This window comes from Orycteropus afer, unplaced genomic scaffold, assembly GCF_000298275.1.
Source record: "Orycteropus afer afer isolate SDZICR_OR568_19922 unplaced genomic scaffold, OryAfe1.0 scaffold00031, whole genome shotgun sequence".
In the NCBI taxonomy this organism is placed as follows: domain Eukaryota; kingdom Metazoa; phylum Chordata; class Mammalia; order Tubulidentata; family Orycteropodidae; genus Orycteropus; species Orycteropus afer.
In genome coordinates this window covers 1,250,337-1,268,096 of record NW_006921618.1, presented here as the reverse complement: position 1 = coordinate 1,268,096, position 17,760 = coordinate 1,250,337, and the positions used below count along the sequence as shown (strand labels likewise).

Genomic DNA, 17,760 nt, shown 5'->3' with positions numbered 1-17,760 from the left:
TTGGAGGGGAACCCGAGAGCACATGGCCAGGGGTCTTCATTCCTCATAAGCCCACAAGGAGGGAGAATGGGGGGATTCCAGGTGTTCTGGTTACCTAGTGCTCTTCTAACAGAAATATACCACAAATGGGATTGCTTAGCAAAAAGGAGTTTATTCTCTTACAGTGTGGAGGCTTAAGTCCGAGTTCAAAGTGCCAGGCTCTAGGGGCTGGGTGAAAGCCCCTCAACCTTGGGCTTCAGCTCTGCCTCCTGCTCCCGGCCCACTAAAGCTGGAGGCTTTTCCTCACTCAACTGCTGGCTACTGAGGCTGACAAACCCAAGGTTGACAAGTAAAAAGGGCACAGTCCTGATGTTATCAAACAACTGACAGGCTATTGATTTGAGCCCTTTGAAAGTCCCAGGATTGGCAGAGCATGGCAGGCGGCTGAATGAAGACTCAGCCACATGCAGGGTTCAAGCATGCCATAAGCTAGAGACCACTCCCAAAGCTGTTTCTTATATATGAGAAGCAGACCACATCCCAAAGACAGCTACTCAGCTGCTTGTGGTAGATCCCACCATGGAGCTGATTGCCAGTCTCATCATGGAGAATAACTACCACCAGCTGCCCAGCTACTCAACCAGGCCCAGCCAAGTTGACACACAACCTTAACTACCACAGCAGGGCACAGGTGGGGTCAGGGCATGCAGGTCTGAGATGCCTCAGGCAGTGAGTGTCCTGGGGTCAGGGATGGGGAGGGCTGAGAACACTGTGAGACTCAGGAGAGGGACCAAAGTGTGACAGGGCCTGAGACCAAAGGCAGACAGACCACGGTGGCAGGAAGTCTAGGGGTAAGGACAGTCAAATCACCCCACAGCAGAGACTAGCAAGAGGCCAGAAGAGAGTATACAGACATGGTCACTATGCAGACACTGTGTCCCCTACCATGTCCTGTTAGTGTCCCCTAGGCTCAGACGGCAGACAGGGGGAAGGAAGGGGAGGAAAGTGGGAAGTCCTGAAAGACTGTTTACCTCAAACAGACTTAGTCCCTGAGAAGAAGTTTAAACCTGAGAACTGCTTGTGTCATCTTTAATTAAGAGAAAGTTTTCTGCCAAGGGGTCTCCCAACCAAACTGAGTCCATTGTCTCTGTACTCCCCAGCTGTGACCAGGGTTGGATTACCCCATAAGCAAGGTAAGCACGGGCTTACTTGTGCTTACTCACTAATCTGTAGCGAACAATTTCACATTTTTTCACCACATGAAAGGTATGGCTGACATCTCTCTTCCAATCCCCCAGTACCTTCCTAAAGAATCAAGCATGGGCTCACTTGTGCTTACTTAGAAATCAAAGATGTGGTGATACCATGTAAAATTCTTAAGTACAGATTGGTAAGTAAGCACAAACAAGTCCATGCTTCCCTTGGTTATTGAGTAACCTGCCCCTGCCTGTGACTGTCAAATTTCCACCCCACCCACAGGCACAGCCTTCCTTCTGGAAGTTTCCAAGAGGAGGGCTTCCAGAATGTAAGACTGGATGGCCTCGGCCCTGCCCCCACCCTTGGAGTGCATGGCCAGGGATGAGGGGAACCACGGAACCACCTTCTCTGAGGGGGTAGTGGGAGGGGAACTGGCTCCCCTGGCCTGAGAGCGGAGATGGGGAGATGGGAATGGAACCTAGCAGCAGCAGGAGGGGGATGGCTGCCTGAGTTACCCGCATGTGGGGGTGGAGCAACCACACAGAATTCCAAGTGGAAAATTGCTAGGGCTCGCCCTTGGCCTCCTGATGACCTGGCCTTGCCTAAGTCTCTGCCCATTCCTCAGGGGTGAAGAGTGGTTGCCACTCTCAGGCAGTGTATTCTGATTTGACCCCCTGCTGTGAATTTGACATCGTAACCTAGAGATACTGCATCAAAATTTACATTTGAGCAAAAACTTGGGAATTTCTAAGCATGAGACAAGCTCCAAATTCATAGTCAACTATAACTATCTCTACATCTCTTTAGGTCTCTGCTTGGAAGTTCAATGGCAAGTCAAACATAACATGCCACAAATCCAATTTCTAATCTTCTCTTGAAACCTGCCCCTCCCAGTCACCCCTGCTTCAGTCAGCGGTAGCTGTCCTTCCAGTTGCTCAGGCTAACTTCCTGGAAACAAACAGCCCTGAATACCGCCTTCTTTCTCTCCTCGAGTCCATCAGCAAATCCGATGGGTTCTTGTTGTTGTTATGTGCCATTGAGTCGGACCCGACTCATAGCGACCCCTCCTTGGGTTTCCGAGGCAGTATCGCTACAGAAGTAGATTGCCCAACCTTCCTTCTGAGGAGTGGCTGATGGGTATGAACCGCCAGCCTTCTGGTTAGCAGTCAAATGCCTTAGGCACTATGGTTCCGGAGCTCCCTCCGATGGTTTCTACCATCAGAGAACTTCCAGAATCTAACCACTCTCATCACCTCCACCCCGACCATTCTGATCTGAGCCACTAGCATCTCACACCTGCATTATTGCAACAGCCTCCTCACTGGTCCCCAGGCTCCCACACTCCTACTCCCTGCCCCACAAGAGTTAGTCTTTATTTAGACAGAAAATTGGTTCTTTTATAACATAAGATGGTGTCATGCTTCTGCTCAAAACTCTCCTGTCCTTCCCAGGTCCCTAAGAGAAAGGCAAAGCCCATGTACAGTGTGGTAAATTACCCGGTATGGCTTTTCTAACTATGTCTTCGTAAACTCTGTGGTGGAATTTGCTGTGAGCAACTGAGGAACTCCTGATTGTAAAAGTTATCCACCTGGGGTATTTCTGTTGGGAGTGGCACAAAGCCATGTTCTGGGAAGTTCGCTCTCTCTCAGGTTCTTAGAATTCTGATATTATGATTGGTTGGTTTGGCCACTCTGCCAGGCTCAAAAGGAGGCCTCCTAGAGGCAGAACTCTCTCTGACTGCTGGCTGAGGAAGGACGCGCTCCTGAGAGACACACGCTGCTGGGAAAGAGACTCAAGAGACACGCATTGCTGGGTGAGACACCAAGGGACACCCACTACTGGGAGAGAGACTGTGAGAGACTGTTGGCTGAGAGACAGCAGGCTGGGAGAAAGACTGAGTGTTTTTCCTGAACTTGAATTGTAATCCGGTGCTTCCCTAATAAACCCCATAAACTGTGAGTTCTGTGTGGTCACTGCAGTGAATTATTGAACCCAGAAGAAAGGTGGTGAGTGCAGTGAGAGGAACGGTTGGTGTCAGGGTTGGTGAAAGGGCTGGAAGGAGGCAGCATGTCTGGCCTCACAGGGATAGGCCTTGGGCTGCTGATGGTGATTCTGTCTTCCTCTTGTGGGGTTAGAGGAAATCAGAAGATGTGGCCTCCTTGCACTTTTCATACCAGGGCAGGGATTATTATCCCCTCTCTGAAACACAGAGAGGTTAAGGCACTTGCTGGAGGTCACACAGCTAGTAAGTGGGGAAAGTGTACTCAGCTCTGTTGATTCCGATTCCAAGACCTTTTTTGTTCCAAAGTTCTGCACTTAGAGGCAGCATAGTCTAATGGTTAAGACTCTAGCTCTGTTATCAGACAGCCTTCAGTTCTTAAGGCCCTGACACTTCCTAGGTAAGTTCCTTAACATCCCTCTGCCTGGAACCTCTCACCTGCAAAATGAGGCAAACACAGGCAGCTTCTCAGAGCTTGACTGAGGATGAAATGAGCTAATGCACACAAGTGCCTGTGGTTATTATTTCTTGTATCAATATTTACAGTGAGGTCCTCTCATATCCGAGGCACATCCTCCGTGTCTCAGGAGCCACTTCCAACACCCCAATCCTTCCTCACTCTGTTGCCAGAGATGCAAGAGATGAGCTGTTGACTGATATGATAATTTCACTATAGTAGCAGACACAGTTGTTTTCTCAGTGACAGGATTTCATAGGCCCCATTAGATCTCTGGGTCCCCTTCTGCTGAGCAATCTGTAGGGCTAGGATCTAACAGACCTACAGGGCTCTCAAAACGCACCACCTGCACAAAGAGGAGACTTCTTAATAAGAGTTCACTGCAAGTCATTTGGAAAAAGGCAGTGATGTAAGTCATCATCACGAAGTTACCATGTGAAGCCATGCAAAGTGCCTATGACTATTCCAAGTGCTCTCCGCAGGCTCCCTTCATCCTCAGGCAATCCTGCAAGGTGTGTTGTTGTTAACTGCTGTCAGTCAGCGCCAATTTATGGTGACTCCACATGGTGACCCTTGCACAATGGAATAAAACACTGGCTGCTCCTGCACCATCCGCATGATCAGTTGCACATCAGACTATGGTGATCCCATAGGGGTTTCAGAAGCTGGTTTGGGGAAGATGGCCAGGCCTTTCCTCCTAGTCCATCTTAGTCTGGAAGCTTTGCTGCAGCCTGTTCAGCATCACAACAACACGAGTCCCCACTGACTGAGTGGTGGCTGCATATGAGGTGCAGGCCAGGAATCAAACTTAGGTCTCCTGTATGGAGGAGGAGAACTCTACCGTCAGGTCAGCAGGCCTCACTCTGCAAGGAGTATCTCCCCTGCCTGCAAGATGAGGAAACCGAGGCCCAGGAGTGAAGGGATATGCAGGTGTTGGTAGAGGTGGACTCTGAGCCCAGGCTTACTCCTTGCCCAGGGTAGCCTCGACCACTGGTCACTGTCCCAGGAAAAGTCTTAACTGGAATACAGCTAACGGGATGAACATATCCACTGGGTGTCACACCAGTAAAGGGCCTTCAATAATTAATCCAAGAATTAGAAGTTAAATACAGCATTCCATCCCATTTGGAATTAGGAAAGGATTCTTCTGCCTTATGAAATGAATAACGCTGTGACAATTCTGGAAACAAAATAAGAAACTGAGGCCCGGAGAAGCTGGCTCACACCTGGACTGGAATATGGCTGGTCACTGTAGGGGGCAGACCTGCTAACTCCCTCTGGGGCCATGCTGCTGCCCCCACTCCACAGCCCCAGGGACCCCCACTGGACCACCTTGTCCTCTGGGAACAAGCCAATCTCCATATGCCTCACACCTTTACCCAGGCTGCTTTCTCTGACTGAGGCCTTTTCTTCTCTGTAACACTCTTGGCCTCTACTAAGCCTTCGCCCACTGGCATTTACACCCAACCTCCCCTCTAGACTGTGCTGCCTGTGGGCAGTGATGGCTGCCATCTCATCTACCCCAAGGCCCCAAAAACTAATGCAGCACCTGGCATGGAGTAGGAGCTCAAGGGGACTGATGAACGATTGAGCAAATGAATGAATGAAGGATTCTCCATTGGTGATCATGCTGGACAGCATAATTCTAGAATGTACCCCTGATGCAGGGTCCTCCCTTGTGTCTGGCCTCCGTCGTTCCTGCTGGGAGTGGAGTGTGGTTCCTGGTTCTAGATCAGCCCCTAAATAGTGACAGCTACTTTCCCTGCCTCTGCCCCTAAGCTCCCTCATGTTGCAAAAAACCTCAAAGCAAGTACAAATGTTATTCTTGCCTTTTATTCCAGCATCTTCCAGAGCTCCGATATGTACAGACTTTATTTATACACATATAATATACACCATATATACGTATTTATATATATTCACACGTCAGCCCACACACGCTCATCCACTCACACATATACCCTGCCAGGAGGGCGCTTGGCACCTCAAAGCCCAACTTGGGCCTGGAAGAGTAGGGCTGGGCTTGCTAGGCAGCTGTGAGGTTTTGTGTTTTTTGCTTTTAAAAAGAAGGCCATTTCCTTCAGAGGTGTCCTCCCTCTCCTAAACCCTAAGACCCCTCCCCAGAACACTCTGAAATATTTTTTTAAAAGAGGAGGTTCTCCTCCACTGTGCCAGAACATAGGCTCTCTGTCCAGCTCCGTGGAGGTCCCTGGAAGGGACCCATGGCTGGAAGAGGCCCCTGACAGCAGACCAGGCCTGCGCTGTGCCCCCTGGGGAGGGGGGTAGCTATAGCATCAAGGGCACCTGCCAGATGAGGAGGGTGCTGTCCGTCTCCCCACACGGAGCTGGCCTCCCGCCGCCACCAAAGTTGCGGTAGCCCCGTCCACCAGAGATGATCGCCACGGAGCAGATCTCCTTGCGGTGGGCGTCGCGGGCGCAGGGCCGGCTGCGCACCCAGATATCAGGATCGTCAGCCATCTCATAGATGGAGCCGTCCTCCTCACTGTGCTCCAGGGCCGCACCGTCAGCAGGCACCGGCTCCCGCACGGACAGCAGTGGGCCTGGCAGGTGGGCCGTGGAGCGCAGGCGGTACTGAAGCAGGATGCCCTTCTTGCGCGTCAGCTCACAGCCCATGTGGCTCTCAGGTGTGGGCACTGGCTCTTGGGGCTGCCCGTCTGTCTTGTCCTCCTTGGCCCGTGAGCCCTCAGCCTCTTCCTGGTCATTCCGCAGGATGTCAGGGGCCAGGATGCTGGTGGCCACTGCTAAGAAGGCCACAGGTCCGCAGTGACCATTGAGTGAAACCATGCCTTTCCCTGCAGGAAGGAGGGGCCCCAAAGGCCCAGAGCGTTAAAGATGGCATCCATACTTCATTCTTGGAGGACTTTCTGCTTTTTTTTTTTGTAACTGCTATGAGGCTGTGGGCCTAGGGGTGGGCTAGCCCATGTCCCAGGAAACTTTCTTTGGGGGAATGGAACGGGTCAAAACTCAGCTGCCCTCAAGTCGATTGCGACTCACGGCAGCCCCGTGTGGGCCGGAGCAGAACTGCACTCACAGGGCTTTCAGGGCTCGGTTTTCTGAAAATAGATCATCAGGCCTGTTTTCCAAGGTGTCTCTGAGTGGACTCAAACCTCCAACCTTTTGGTTACAGCCCAGCACGTTAAATATTTGCATCATCCAGAGACTCCAGTAGAACAGAGTGACCTTGTGAAGCACTTGGGGAAACCTCAGTCAGAAGCTCCTGCAAGTCCCCGTCTGAGCCACCCTCACACACCCCTGCTTTCTCTGGCCACTGCCTCTGCCCAGAACACCTTTCCCTTCTACCTGTTTTACAGATCGTCCTTCAGAGCCTAGCTTTAAGTTCCTCCACAGCTAATCCTTCTGGAATGTACCCCTGAAGAATGGGTCACTCCTGTCTCCAGGCCCCTCAGCCTCTGGACCAGGCTTCACTAAAGCAGCGGCCACTCCAGACTATAATACCCCCAACCAGACTGTCAGCTTCTTGAGGGCAGGCTCCCTGCGCAATTTACCCTGTGCCCCAGGACAACCCCTGGGATGAACAAAATGCCCCATCTGATGAAACAGGAAATCTCTGGATGAAGGGCATCTCCTTGGTGGAGGGACTCCAGCTCTAGCTCTTGGGCCTGACGATTCCATGTTGAGGGCACTGTCCTGTGCTTTGCAGGATGCTTAGCGGCATCCCTGGCCTCCACCCACTAGATGTCAGTAGCAAACCCCCACCCCGAGTTGTGAAACCAAAAAAAAAAGTCTCCAGACATTACAGATGTCCCCTGGAGGGAAAAATCATCCAGGTTGTGCCCCCCAGAAGGCACTGCAAGCCCTCTGAAGTGATAAGCCCAATTCTGTGTGCATGCAGTTTGTCCCTCAGCTTCTTAAGGGTGCTGCTTGTGTCCCTTCTTTCTCTTCCCAGAGGGTTTTTTTTTTAAATCCCTGGTCCAAGTAATCTCCGAGTTCAGCAGGGTCTGGAGTCACTTCAGGATTCCTTTCTAGAGGCAAAGGACACCTGTGCTGACCAAGATGCACCTGGACTCCAAGAGGCGGGGCCCACTGCTACCTGCGCTGGCGGGAAAGCTCTGGTGACTCCCTTGAGTTCAGCTCACCTGCTCTCTGGCAGCAGTGGGAGAGGACCACTTATCTTCACTCTCAGGGCAAAGGAAGAGACTAGGGCTCCAAACATCACGGGTAATTATTCTCCTAGGCCTTGGGGCAGGGCAGACCTTCCTCTTATCTATGGAAACCGTTTGCACATGGCCCCTATGAAGGGGCTGGCCTGTGTCCCTAGGGGCCCCTAGACATTTTGAAATTGCTGGTGGAGGGAACAGAAGGAGTCCAGAGGAGTCTCTGCTGTGAGTGGGGCACCATAGGTAGTTCCCTCACCCAGTCTCCAAACAACCTGGCAGGAGACACTCTTGTTCCCATTTGGCAGATTAGAAAACTCAGATACTTAAAGAAGATAAAAGACTGTGGGCCTGGAATTCTCTCACTCCACTATGCCACAGGGCCACCTACAAAGTCAGAGCACCATGGAGACTGGGCCCCCATCCCTATATCAGAAGAGAGACATAAACATCTGCCCAAGGGCTGAGGCTCACCTGTGATCTTGGGGATGCCTTCCAACCGGGGCACAGGCAGCAAGACGATGACACCCTGGTCAGTGCCCACCCAGAGCAGACCCTGGCAGATCAGGAGGCTGGTGACACACAAATGCTTCTGGCCTGTAGGAAGAGAGGTCAGTGTGAGGGACCCAGCCCCTTGGAGGGCAGCAGTGGGACAGTCTGAGCTCTTCTCACGCCAGCAAGAAGCTGACTGGGATTGTGGTTAAGCTTTGGGCACATGAGCTGATCTGGCTGGGTTCTGGCCCCTGGAAAGCACAGCGCTGTGCTCCCCGCCACCCAGCCTCACTTTCCTCATCGGTAAAATGGGCTGCGACGAGAATGCAATGAGGGAATGCCCTAAAGTACAGTGCCTGGCCCAGAGCAAGCTCTCAGTCCACTGTAGCAGGGTTCTCTGGGCACAGAGTCAGCCAAGGGTGGCCCAGGACAGGGGTGCAATGAGCCAGCTGAGAAGTGAAGGCAGAGAGGACTGGCAAGGGGCAGGACTCCAGACAACGTGGGTGAGGCAGATGTTGACACAGGCAGGAGGCACGGGGAGGGGGCTGGCTGGCGCCAGGAGAGCTGCATGAGTTGGTGGTCTGTTGACAGCCCCTACGTGAAGTGCTGTTTCCAACTCGGCCCTGCCATTCTGCCTATGTGCACACTTCTCCCACGAGGGCCCAGTGCACCCTGCCATTCCAGGCCCGACTGCTGGGAACTGGCATGTTCTGGATATAAGCCCGATGAGTTCTTCCTTGACGCTCCCCTCTGCACCATCTCTTCATGTAGCAAGTATATCAATTTACCAATCTACTGGTAGAGAGGGCCGTGGGGCCTCCCCTCTTTACAGAGGAGTGCGCAGTATGGAATACATGGGCCCTGGAGTCAGGTGGCTGGGCTCAGACCCTGGCTCTGCCACTTGCTAGCTACATGACCCAGGGCCAGCCCCAAATCTCTCTGTGCCATGGTTTCCTCACTGGTCAAAGGAGATGCTGATAGCAGTATTTCCTAACACTGTCCTGAGGATTAAATGGATCCAGGAATATGAACTACTCAGCCCACCGCCCGGCACGGGCATGCACAAGAAGTGCCATCTGCTATTATGGTGGTGGATATTGGCAGTTCAGTGGTAGAGTGCTCACCTTCCATGTGGAAGGCCTGGGTTTGATTCCCAGCCAGTGTACCTTATATGCAGCCACCAGCCATCTGTCAGTGGTGGGTAGCATGTTGCTGTGATATTGAACAGATTTCGGTGGAGTGTCCAGGCTCAGACAGACTAGGAAGAAAGGCCTGGCAATCTACTTCTGAAAACCAGCCAATGAAATCTCTGTGGATCCTGAGTCAGATCACCAACCACTCACGGGGATGGTACAAGGCTGGGGAGCATTTCATTCTGTTGTGCATGGGGTCACCCTCAATTAGAAGCAACTTGAACAACAGCAACAACACACTATCATTATTTCTACTCTATAAACAATTCTGGTCAATGGAAATGGACTTGAGGGAAAGGTTGGGAGTGGAGGAGGCCTGCCCAGAGGGCCTGAGAGGCGTTGGGTCCTAGCCACAGGCTCTTACAGGCCCCCTATGTGGCAGCACACATGGACAACCCTGCCATGCCCCTTCAGGCTTCACCAAGCTCCTGCCTTTTCAAATGGCTGCTTCGCTTTCTGACAGAACCCTTCTGCCCCTGAGTGGGCTGGATTCTCCCCAGAAAGGAAATTCGAATTCATTCCTGGCAAGAACAATGCCACATTATATATTTGAAATGGTACTGGTTCCCAAACCTGATCACCAGGAGAGCTTATTATATTGCAGACCGCTAGGCCACCCTTGGGGGAGGTCCCAGAACTGCATTTCTAGCAGGATCCCAGGGGGACTCCAATGACAGTAGTCTGGGGGACCCCACTTTGAGAAATGGTGCTTCAGGGTTTCCAAAGCACGCATGCCCTGCTCTAATCTGACACAGCCTTTCAACAGCTGAGATGCATGCAAGACACAGGTGTTGATCCCATTTTCCAGATAAGGAAATTAAGGTTCAAAGAGGTTGCCCAGCCAAGAAACACAGGGATAGGAAAAGAGCAAAGGTCTATTGTTTATTCCAGTCTAGAGCTTTCCATTTTAAATTAAAAAAACAAAAACAAACAAACAAAAAAAAACAATGTGGAGGGTCAGAGAAAAAGGGAAGGCCCTCAAAGAGATGGGTTGACACAGTAGCTGCAACAATGGGCTCAAGCACAGCCAGGATTGTGAGGCTGGTCCAGGACTGGGCAGTGCTTCATTCTATTGTACACAGGGTTGCTCTGAGTCGGAGCCAACTCAACGGCACCTAACAACAACAACAACAGTGCTTTTAATGCTCCGCTGCTCTTGAGCAAATTACTTAAATTCCATTGTGTGTAAATATATGTTATCCATAATTATGGATAACACTATGAAGAATGGGAATTCCAGAACACTTAATTGTGCTCACATAGAACCTGTATATAGAACAAGAGGCAGTCATTTGAACAAAATAAGGAGATACTGCATGGTTTAAAAAATGAGCCCTGGTGGCACTGTAGGTAAGAATTCAGCTGCTAACCAAAAGGTCTGTGGTTCAAACCCACCAGCTGCTCTGCAGGAAAAAGATGAGGCAATCTACTTATGTAAAGATTTACAGTGTTGGAAACCCAATGGGAGGTGCCAGTGAATCAACTTGATGGCAGTAAGTTTTGTTTTGTTTTTTTGGCAGGATTTAAACCAAGAAAGGTGTGCATCAGGGTTGTATCTTTCATCATATTTATTCAATCTGTATGCTGAGCAAATAATCCAAGAAACTGGACTATATAAGAACACAGCATCAGGATTGGAAGAAGACTCATTAATAACCTGTGATATGCAGAGGACACAATCTTGCTTACTGAGAATAAAGAGAACTTGAAACACTTACTGATGAAGATCAAAGACTACAGCCTTCAGTATGGATTCCACCTCAACATAAAGAAAACAAAAATCCTCACAACTGGGCCAGTAAGCAACATCATGATAAATGGGGAAAATACTGAAGTTGTCAAAGATTTCATTTTATTCAGATCCACACTCAACGCCCATGGAAGTAGCAGTCAAGAAATCAAATGACGACTTCCAGGTGAGGAACATGGACGTGCCCACTGTAAGGGCCACATTTAGGGGCGGCCATCTGGCCTTTCCATCCAGGTCTTAGCTGTTCTTTAAGCCCAGGCCACAGGCTTCAGGAATGGGGTCAGCTTTTCATGACCTACAAGCCCCCAGGGCTAAAATGGAAGCCCCTGTGGGACACTGTGGAGATGCAGCTTTTGAAGAGCCTCAACGCTGGGAAGCCTCCTGAACAACATGTATGTTTCCTGCTGGGCCCATGGAAGAAAGCAAAGAGAAGGAATTCACAGCCACTAGTGTGCCCATCCTCACCAACCATCCACTGGTGTGTAGACCAGAATTCACCAGTCTGAAGGTTGGTGTGGGACACTGGCTAGATGCTCAGGCTTCTGGGGTGCTTGTGCTCAGATGGGACTCAGACGCAGGCTTCTCACTGACACGTATGATGCTCATCTCACCAAGGATTACTCGGTGTGTGGCTTCCTGGGCACAGCAACACATGACTTCTGTGAGGATGGACAGCTAATGGAGAAGATGACATATGACCATGTGACGAGAGAGAAGCTGGACTGAGTCCTGGCAGTGATTCAAAACTCCTATCAGAAGGCCCTAGTAATGTACTCCATCCTTGACCTGAAGACTCAGTATGGCCATGAGATGCTTGGTCTGGCCTATGGACAAGGCCCCAGTGCTGATAACGGGCATTTAGTGCCTCCACTTTACATCTCCAGAATTTCTCTTAGAAGTTCAATGAATGCATGAGATGCAGAAGCAGCTATGAAGGCTGGTGCATGAAATTGACCTGGAGCTAAAGACCACTGCTGTCTATTCCCAAATGCAATGCATGCCCAATGGCTTCTTTACACTGGATGATGCTCTGCTGAGAAACCAATGGGACCTACACAGCATCCAGGGTGCTACCCAGGCCACAGCTCCCCGGGAGAAGCAGAGCTGGAGAAGAGCTTGAGTCTGATGCTGGGCATCCAGCAACTCCCAGACCCAGGCCAGTGCTGGGACTCTGTAGGGCCAAACTCCGCCTGAGGGCTGGGGAGTTGCAAGGAGCATCAAAAGGCCAGGCAGCTGGGGAGGCAGTGGGTGGCAGAAGGATCAGACTTATTCGAGAACTAGAACTGATAACGTGCAGAAAGTGAGAGAAGAGGAAGGTTTTCTACATGTGACATGAAACTCTGAAGCTGTAAGAGAAAATATTGACAGATTTGACCTACCTGGGAACCTGACAAACACTTCCTCAGCCAGGTGTCATCAATCATGCTGCAGTATGGACTTCTGATATGAGGTGATGAAAATGACACTGTACCTCTGAGGTTTTCCCCCCAGTAACCCATAACTCCAGTCTAGTCATGTGAAAAAACAGCAATTTCCATAGTGGACATCCTACAACATGCCTGGCCAGTCGTCTTCCAAACTGTCAAGAACATCAAAACCAAGGAAAGTCTAACAACCTAGGCACCCATCAGCAGAAGACTGGATAAACAAACTATGGTACATACACACAATGGAATACTATGCAACCATAAAGAGTAACACAGAATCTGCAAAACACTGCATAACGTGGATGAACTTGGAAGACATTATGCTGAGTGAAATAAGTCAATCACAGAAGGGCCAATATTGTATTAGTCAGTTATTGTGAAAAGTCAAGGAAAGGTTTATATATGGAAAGAAATTTTCTTTATTGGTTACCAAGGGTGAGAGGGGAGGGGAGGGAATACTGCTAGATAGATAGAGACAAGTATTGATTTCGGTGAAGGGAAGGACAATGTATCAAATGTGAGTGATCAACACGGTGACACTGAGGAAGAGGAAGACATAAAGAGGTACATGGGAGGTACAGACAACAAAGGTGAACCCTTTTGCACTTACAGTACTGCATTGTCAGTGAAGGCAAACACTGATCTATGGGTGGATAGATGGGTCGACAGGCTGAACTATTGTTGTTGTTGTTGTGTGCCGTTGAGTGGGACCTGACTCATAGCGACCTCTCCTTGGGTTTCCAAGGCAGTGTTGTTGTTGTGTCGTTAAGTGCCGTCGAGTCGTTTCCGGCTCATACCGACCCCATGCACAGCAGAACGAAACACTGCCCGATCCCGCGCCAGCCCCACAATCCCTGCTATACTTGATCCCATCATCGCAGCCACCGTATCAATCCATCTCGTTGAAGGCCTCCCCCTCTTTCGTCGACCCTCCACCCTACCAAGCATGACATCCTTCTCCAGGGAATGGTCCCTGCCGAGGCAGTATCACCATGGAAGTAGATTGCCCCATCTTCCTTCCGAGGAGTGGCTGGTGGGTTTGAACCGCCAGCTTTCTGGTTAGTAGTCAAGTGCCTTAGCCACTATGCTACCAGAGCTTCTATTAGGTATGTCTATGTGGGTGGGAGTGTGCCCATGACCGCGTATAGGGTTGGCAGTGTTTCTACAAGTGTATTTGTATGTTCTGTAAGAATGTCCAGATATATAGTAGAGCTGACAAGGGACAGGGTTGTAGTCACTTCTTGGCCAGAGCCAACTACCCAGAGGAAGTGAGTAGTTGGACCTATGGGCTCAGGACCATGGTCACAGGGGACATCAAGCTCAACTGGTATAACATACTATACCAAAACATTGTTCCACATCTTACTTTGGCAAGTAGTGACTGGGATCTTAAAAGCTTGCAAGTGGCCATCTATATGCAACAATGGGTCTCTCTTCATCCAGAGCAAAGAAGAATGAAAAGAACCAGGACACATGGAAACAATTAGTCCCAGGGACTGGTACACCATGCAATCCTCAGCTTGTATGACTATGAAACCAAAAGAACTAGATGGCACCCAGCTACCACTGTCAACCACTCAGAAGGGGATCTTTGTAGAAGATCCTGGATAGAGAGGGAGAACAATGTGGAACAAAACTCAAAATCATAAAAAAAAGGGGGGCAGGGGACCAGGTTTGCTGGTCTGATAGAGCCTGGTGGACCCCTGAGACTATGGCCCCTAGCTACCTTTCAGGCCTGGAATTGAACCTACTCCTGTGGCATCCAGCCAAACAAAAGATAGGCATATGAACTGAACATTTACATTAGGTATACTCCTTGGAGAGAACAATCATGGGAGAATAGAAGGGCTATATATGCACAGGGAAACAGCTCAGGGGGCAGGAATGCATGGAGGGAAAGACACAGGGAAGAGGTAACTATGGGGAGGAAGTGGGAGGGGGAGCTGTTGCATTGTGGGAAATTGTAGTCAATGTCATGAAATAAAGTGTATGTGAGCTGCTATACGGAAGATGAATTTTCTCTGTAAATAAAATTTAAAGGGGGGGAAGGGAATCAAATAGCATATTGTACTGGACAAATTGTAAAAGACATCTTTGAAGTGTTATAAATAAAAGATGTCACTTTGAAGAGTAAGGTTCAACTGACCGAAGCCATGGTATTTTCAGCCTTTTGATATGCATGTGAAAGCTGGACAATGAATAAGGAAGATCAAAGAAGAGTTGGTGCATTTGTATTACGGTGTTGGTGAAGAATACTGAATATACCATGGACTGCCAGAAGAATGAGCACATCTGTCTTGGAAGAAGTACAGCTAGAATGCTCCTGAGAAGCAAGGATGGTAACTTTGTCTCATATACTTTGGACATGTTATCAGGAGGGACCAGTCCCTAAAGAAGGGCATCATGCTTGGTAAAGCAGAGGATCAGCAAAAAAAAAGAAGGACCCTCAGTGAGACAGACTGACACAGTGGCTGCAACTGTTTGGATGACACAGCACTAGGCAAAGTACTGCTGCACTGGGTTGCTAGGAGTCAGAAGTGACTCGACGGTATCTAATAATAACAGATGTGTGTGCTTCCTCCTGGGAGCAAACAGTCTCAGGAAAATGATGTGGCTCCATGTTCACTCTCAAAGGAGGGCTCCCATCTTGGGCACACCCAGCAGCATCTATCACACTGCACCATGTCTCGGATCCACTCACTTTGCCCCCAGGAACATCCCTAAGCATCTACAGTGTGCCAGGCTCTGTGCTTGGTATTGGAGGCACAGTGGGAACCACACACACAGTGTTCCTGCTCCTGAGAAGCAAACATTCTAAAACTTTCTGTGATGATGGGAATGCTCTGTGCTATCCAATTTGGTCAGGTTAGCCACATGTGAATATTGGGTACTTGAACTGTGGCTAGTGGGATTAAAGAATTAAACTTTTCATTTTACTTAATTTTAATTCATGAAAAAATAATAGGAACTACTCTATTGAATAATGCAGCGCTAGAGAGGAGAAATAGGAACTGAATACATAAACAAGGAACATACACACCAAGCAGAAGGTTAAAATGGGGTGATGGGGCAGAGAGTGAGTGGGAAGATCCCTTTGTTTCATCCTTACTCTGTTGCCCCGAAGGATGGAAGGGGACAGTTGTGAGGATGAGAGATGACAAGGAGGCACCAGCCACACAGATACCTGAGGGAAGGCCCAGGAAACAGCACATGCAAAGGCCCTATGATGGACCAGACCAAAGTCAATGTGGCTGAGCTACAATGGGCAAACATGAGATGACTAGGAGGTCTGCAGGTTAAGGCCAGATGTGTGGGGCTTTGTAAGCCAGAGTGAAAACCAAACCAAACCCACTGCTATCAAGTTGATTCCAACTCACAGCAACCTTATAGGACAGAGTAGAACTGCCCCCATAAGGTTTCCAAGACTATCTATCTTTATGGAAGCAGACTGCCTCATCTTTCTCCTGTGGAGTGGCTGGTGGGTTTGAACCAATGACCTTTTGGTTAGCAGCTGAGTGCTTTAATCATCTATACCAGCAGAGCTCCTTAAGCCAGAGTAAAGTGTGTGGGGGGGTGCCTTTTCATTCCAAGTGCAATGAGAAGCTACTGGAAAGTCTAAGCAGGGGAATGGTGCAATTCAATTCTGGGAAAGTATTCTAGCTGCAGTGTGATGAAAGACTGGGAGGAGAAAGGGGACAGAAGGGAAGCAAGGAGACTGGTGAGCTGGCTCCTCAGTCATCATGGCAGAGATGGTGGCAGCTGGGGCTTGATGGTGGCAATGAGATGACGAGGAGCCAACATGGTAGAGAGATGTTTTGAAGCAGAACCGACAGGCCTGTTGACAGACCACAGTGGGTGGAAAGAGAAGGTGGGGATCGAGGACAACTCGGAGCTTTCTTGTCTCAAGCCTCTGGGTAGATGGCGGTATTGTCAACCAAGACAGAGAGAAGCAGGTTTGGAGTTGATGCCAAGAACTTGCTTTTGGACGTCTTTTGAGATGCACAGGAGACATGCGAGTGGAGCTATCAAACAGGCAAGAGGGTGGATGAGCCCGGAGATGTGACATAAACTCAAAAAGTCACATTCATATTGTGGATTCAGTGTGGAAATGCAGCCAAGCTGGCAACAAGCCACAAGCAGTACCTGGGGCTCCGTGAAGCTGTGACTCCTTCCCACACCTGTTCTCACATCAGCTCAGAAAATGCAAGTTCAGCACCACGTCTGGCAGCCTCCACCCAGCGAGGGGCCCACAGCCAGGGGAGCGTCTAACATGACTGGTAAGCCTGGGAGGCTTGGACCGTGGCTCCCTTTCATCACCACCTGGTCAAGGCCAGTAATATACTATCTGCCTCCACATACCAAAATGTAAGAGTTATAGGTTGAATTGTGTCCCCAACAAAGATAGTTTCACATCTTCATCCCTGGGATCGATGACTGTGACCTTATTTGGAACTGGCATCTTTACAGATATAAGTAGCTAAGTTAGCATGAGGTCCTACTGGAGTAGGTGGTCCCAATTCAATATGGGTGCATCCTTATTAAGAGAAGCAAAGAGACACAGAGACAGAGGCAGAGGGAAGATGCCACATGAAGATGGAGATGGAGGTTGGAGTGATGCTGCCACAAGCCACTGAACGTCCAGGACCACCAGAAACTAGAAGAGGCAAGGAAGATTTCTCCCCCTGAGCCCTCAGAGAGAAGGGCATAGCCCTGCCAACACTTAATCTTAGACTCCTGACCTCCAGACCTGCAAGAGAGTAAGTTTCTGCTGCCTTAAGATGTCTGGTTTGTGGTACATTGTTATGGCAGCCTCAGGAAACTAAGGCAGGAAGCTTTGCAAGGCCAGTGCCTTATCTGTTGACTCAAGGTTGACTCCTCATACCAAGTTGAGTCCACTCCCAATCAGGGGACACTCAAAAAATATCTACAACATGGAAAAAATGATCACTAACTTTATACGGAAAGGAAAGAGACCTCGGATAAGCAAAGCACTACTGAAGAAGAAAAACAAAGTAGGAGGTCTCATATTGCCGGATTTCAAAACCTACTATACAGCCACAGTAGTCAAAACTGCCTGGTATTGGTTCAATGACAGATACATAGACCAATGGAATAGAATTGAGAACCCAG

General features: G+C 49.6%; 1 protein-coding gene across 1 annotated transcript in view; it reads right to left on the bottom strand.

Annotated features, from left to right (window-relative positions):
• Positions 1–5,918: 5,918 nt before the first annotated feature.
• ARHGEF10L (Rho guanine nucleotide exchange factor 10 like) overlaps positions 5,919–17,760 on the bottom strand; it is a 164,736-nt gene continuing 152,894 nt past the window's right edge. The window contains exons 27-28 of the mRNA XM_007935629.2: positions 8,243–8,365; positions 5,919–6,445 (exon numbers count right to left, since the gene is read on the bottom strand). Coding sequence (XP_007933820.1) covers positions 5,919–6,445; positions 8,243–8,365 — 650 coding nt within the window. The remainder of the gene's footprint in view (positions 6,446–8,242; positions 8,366–17,760) is intronic.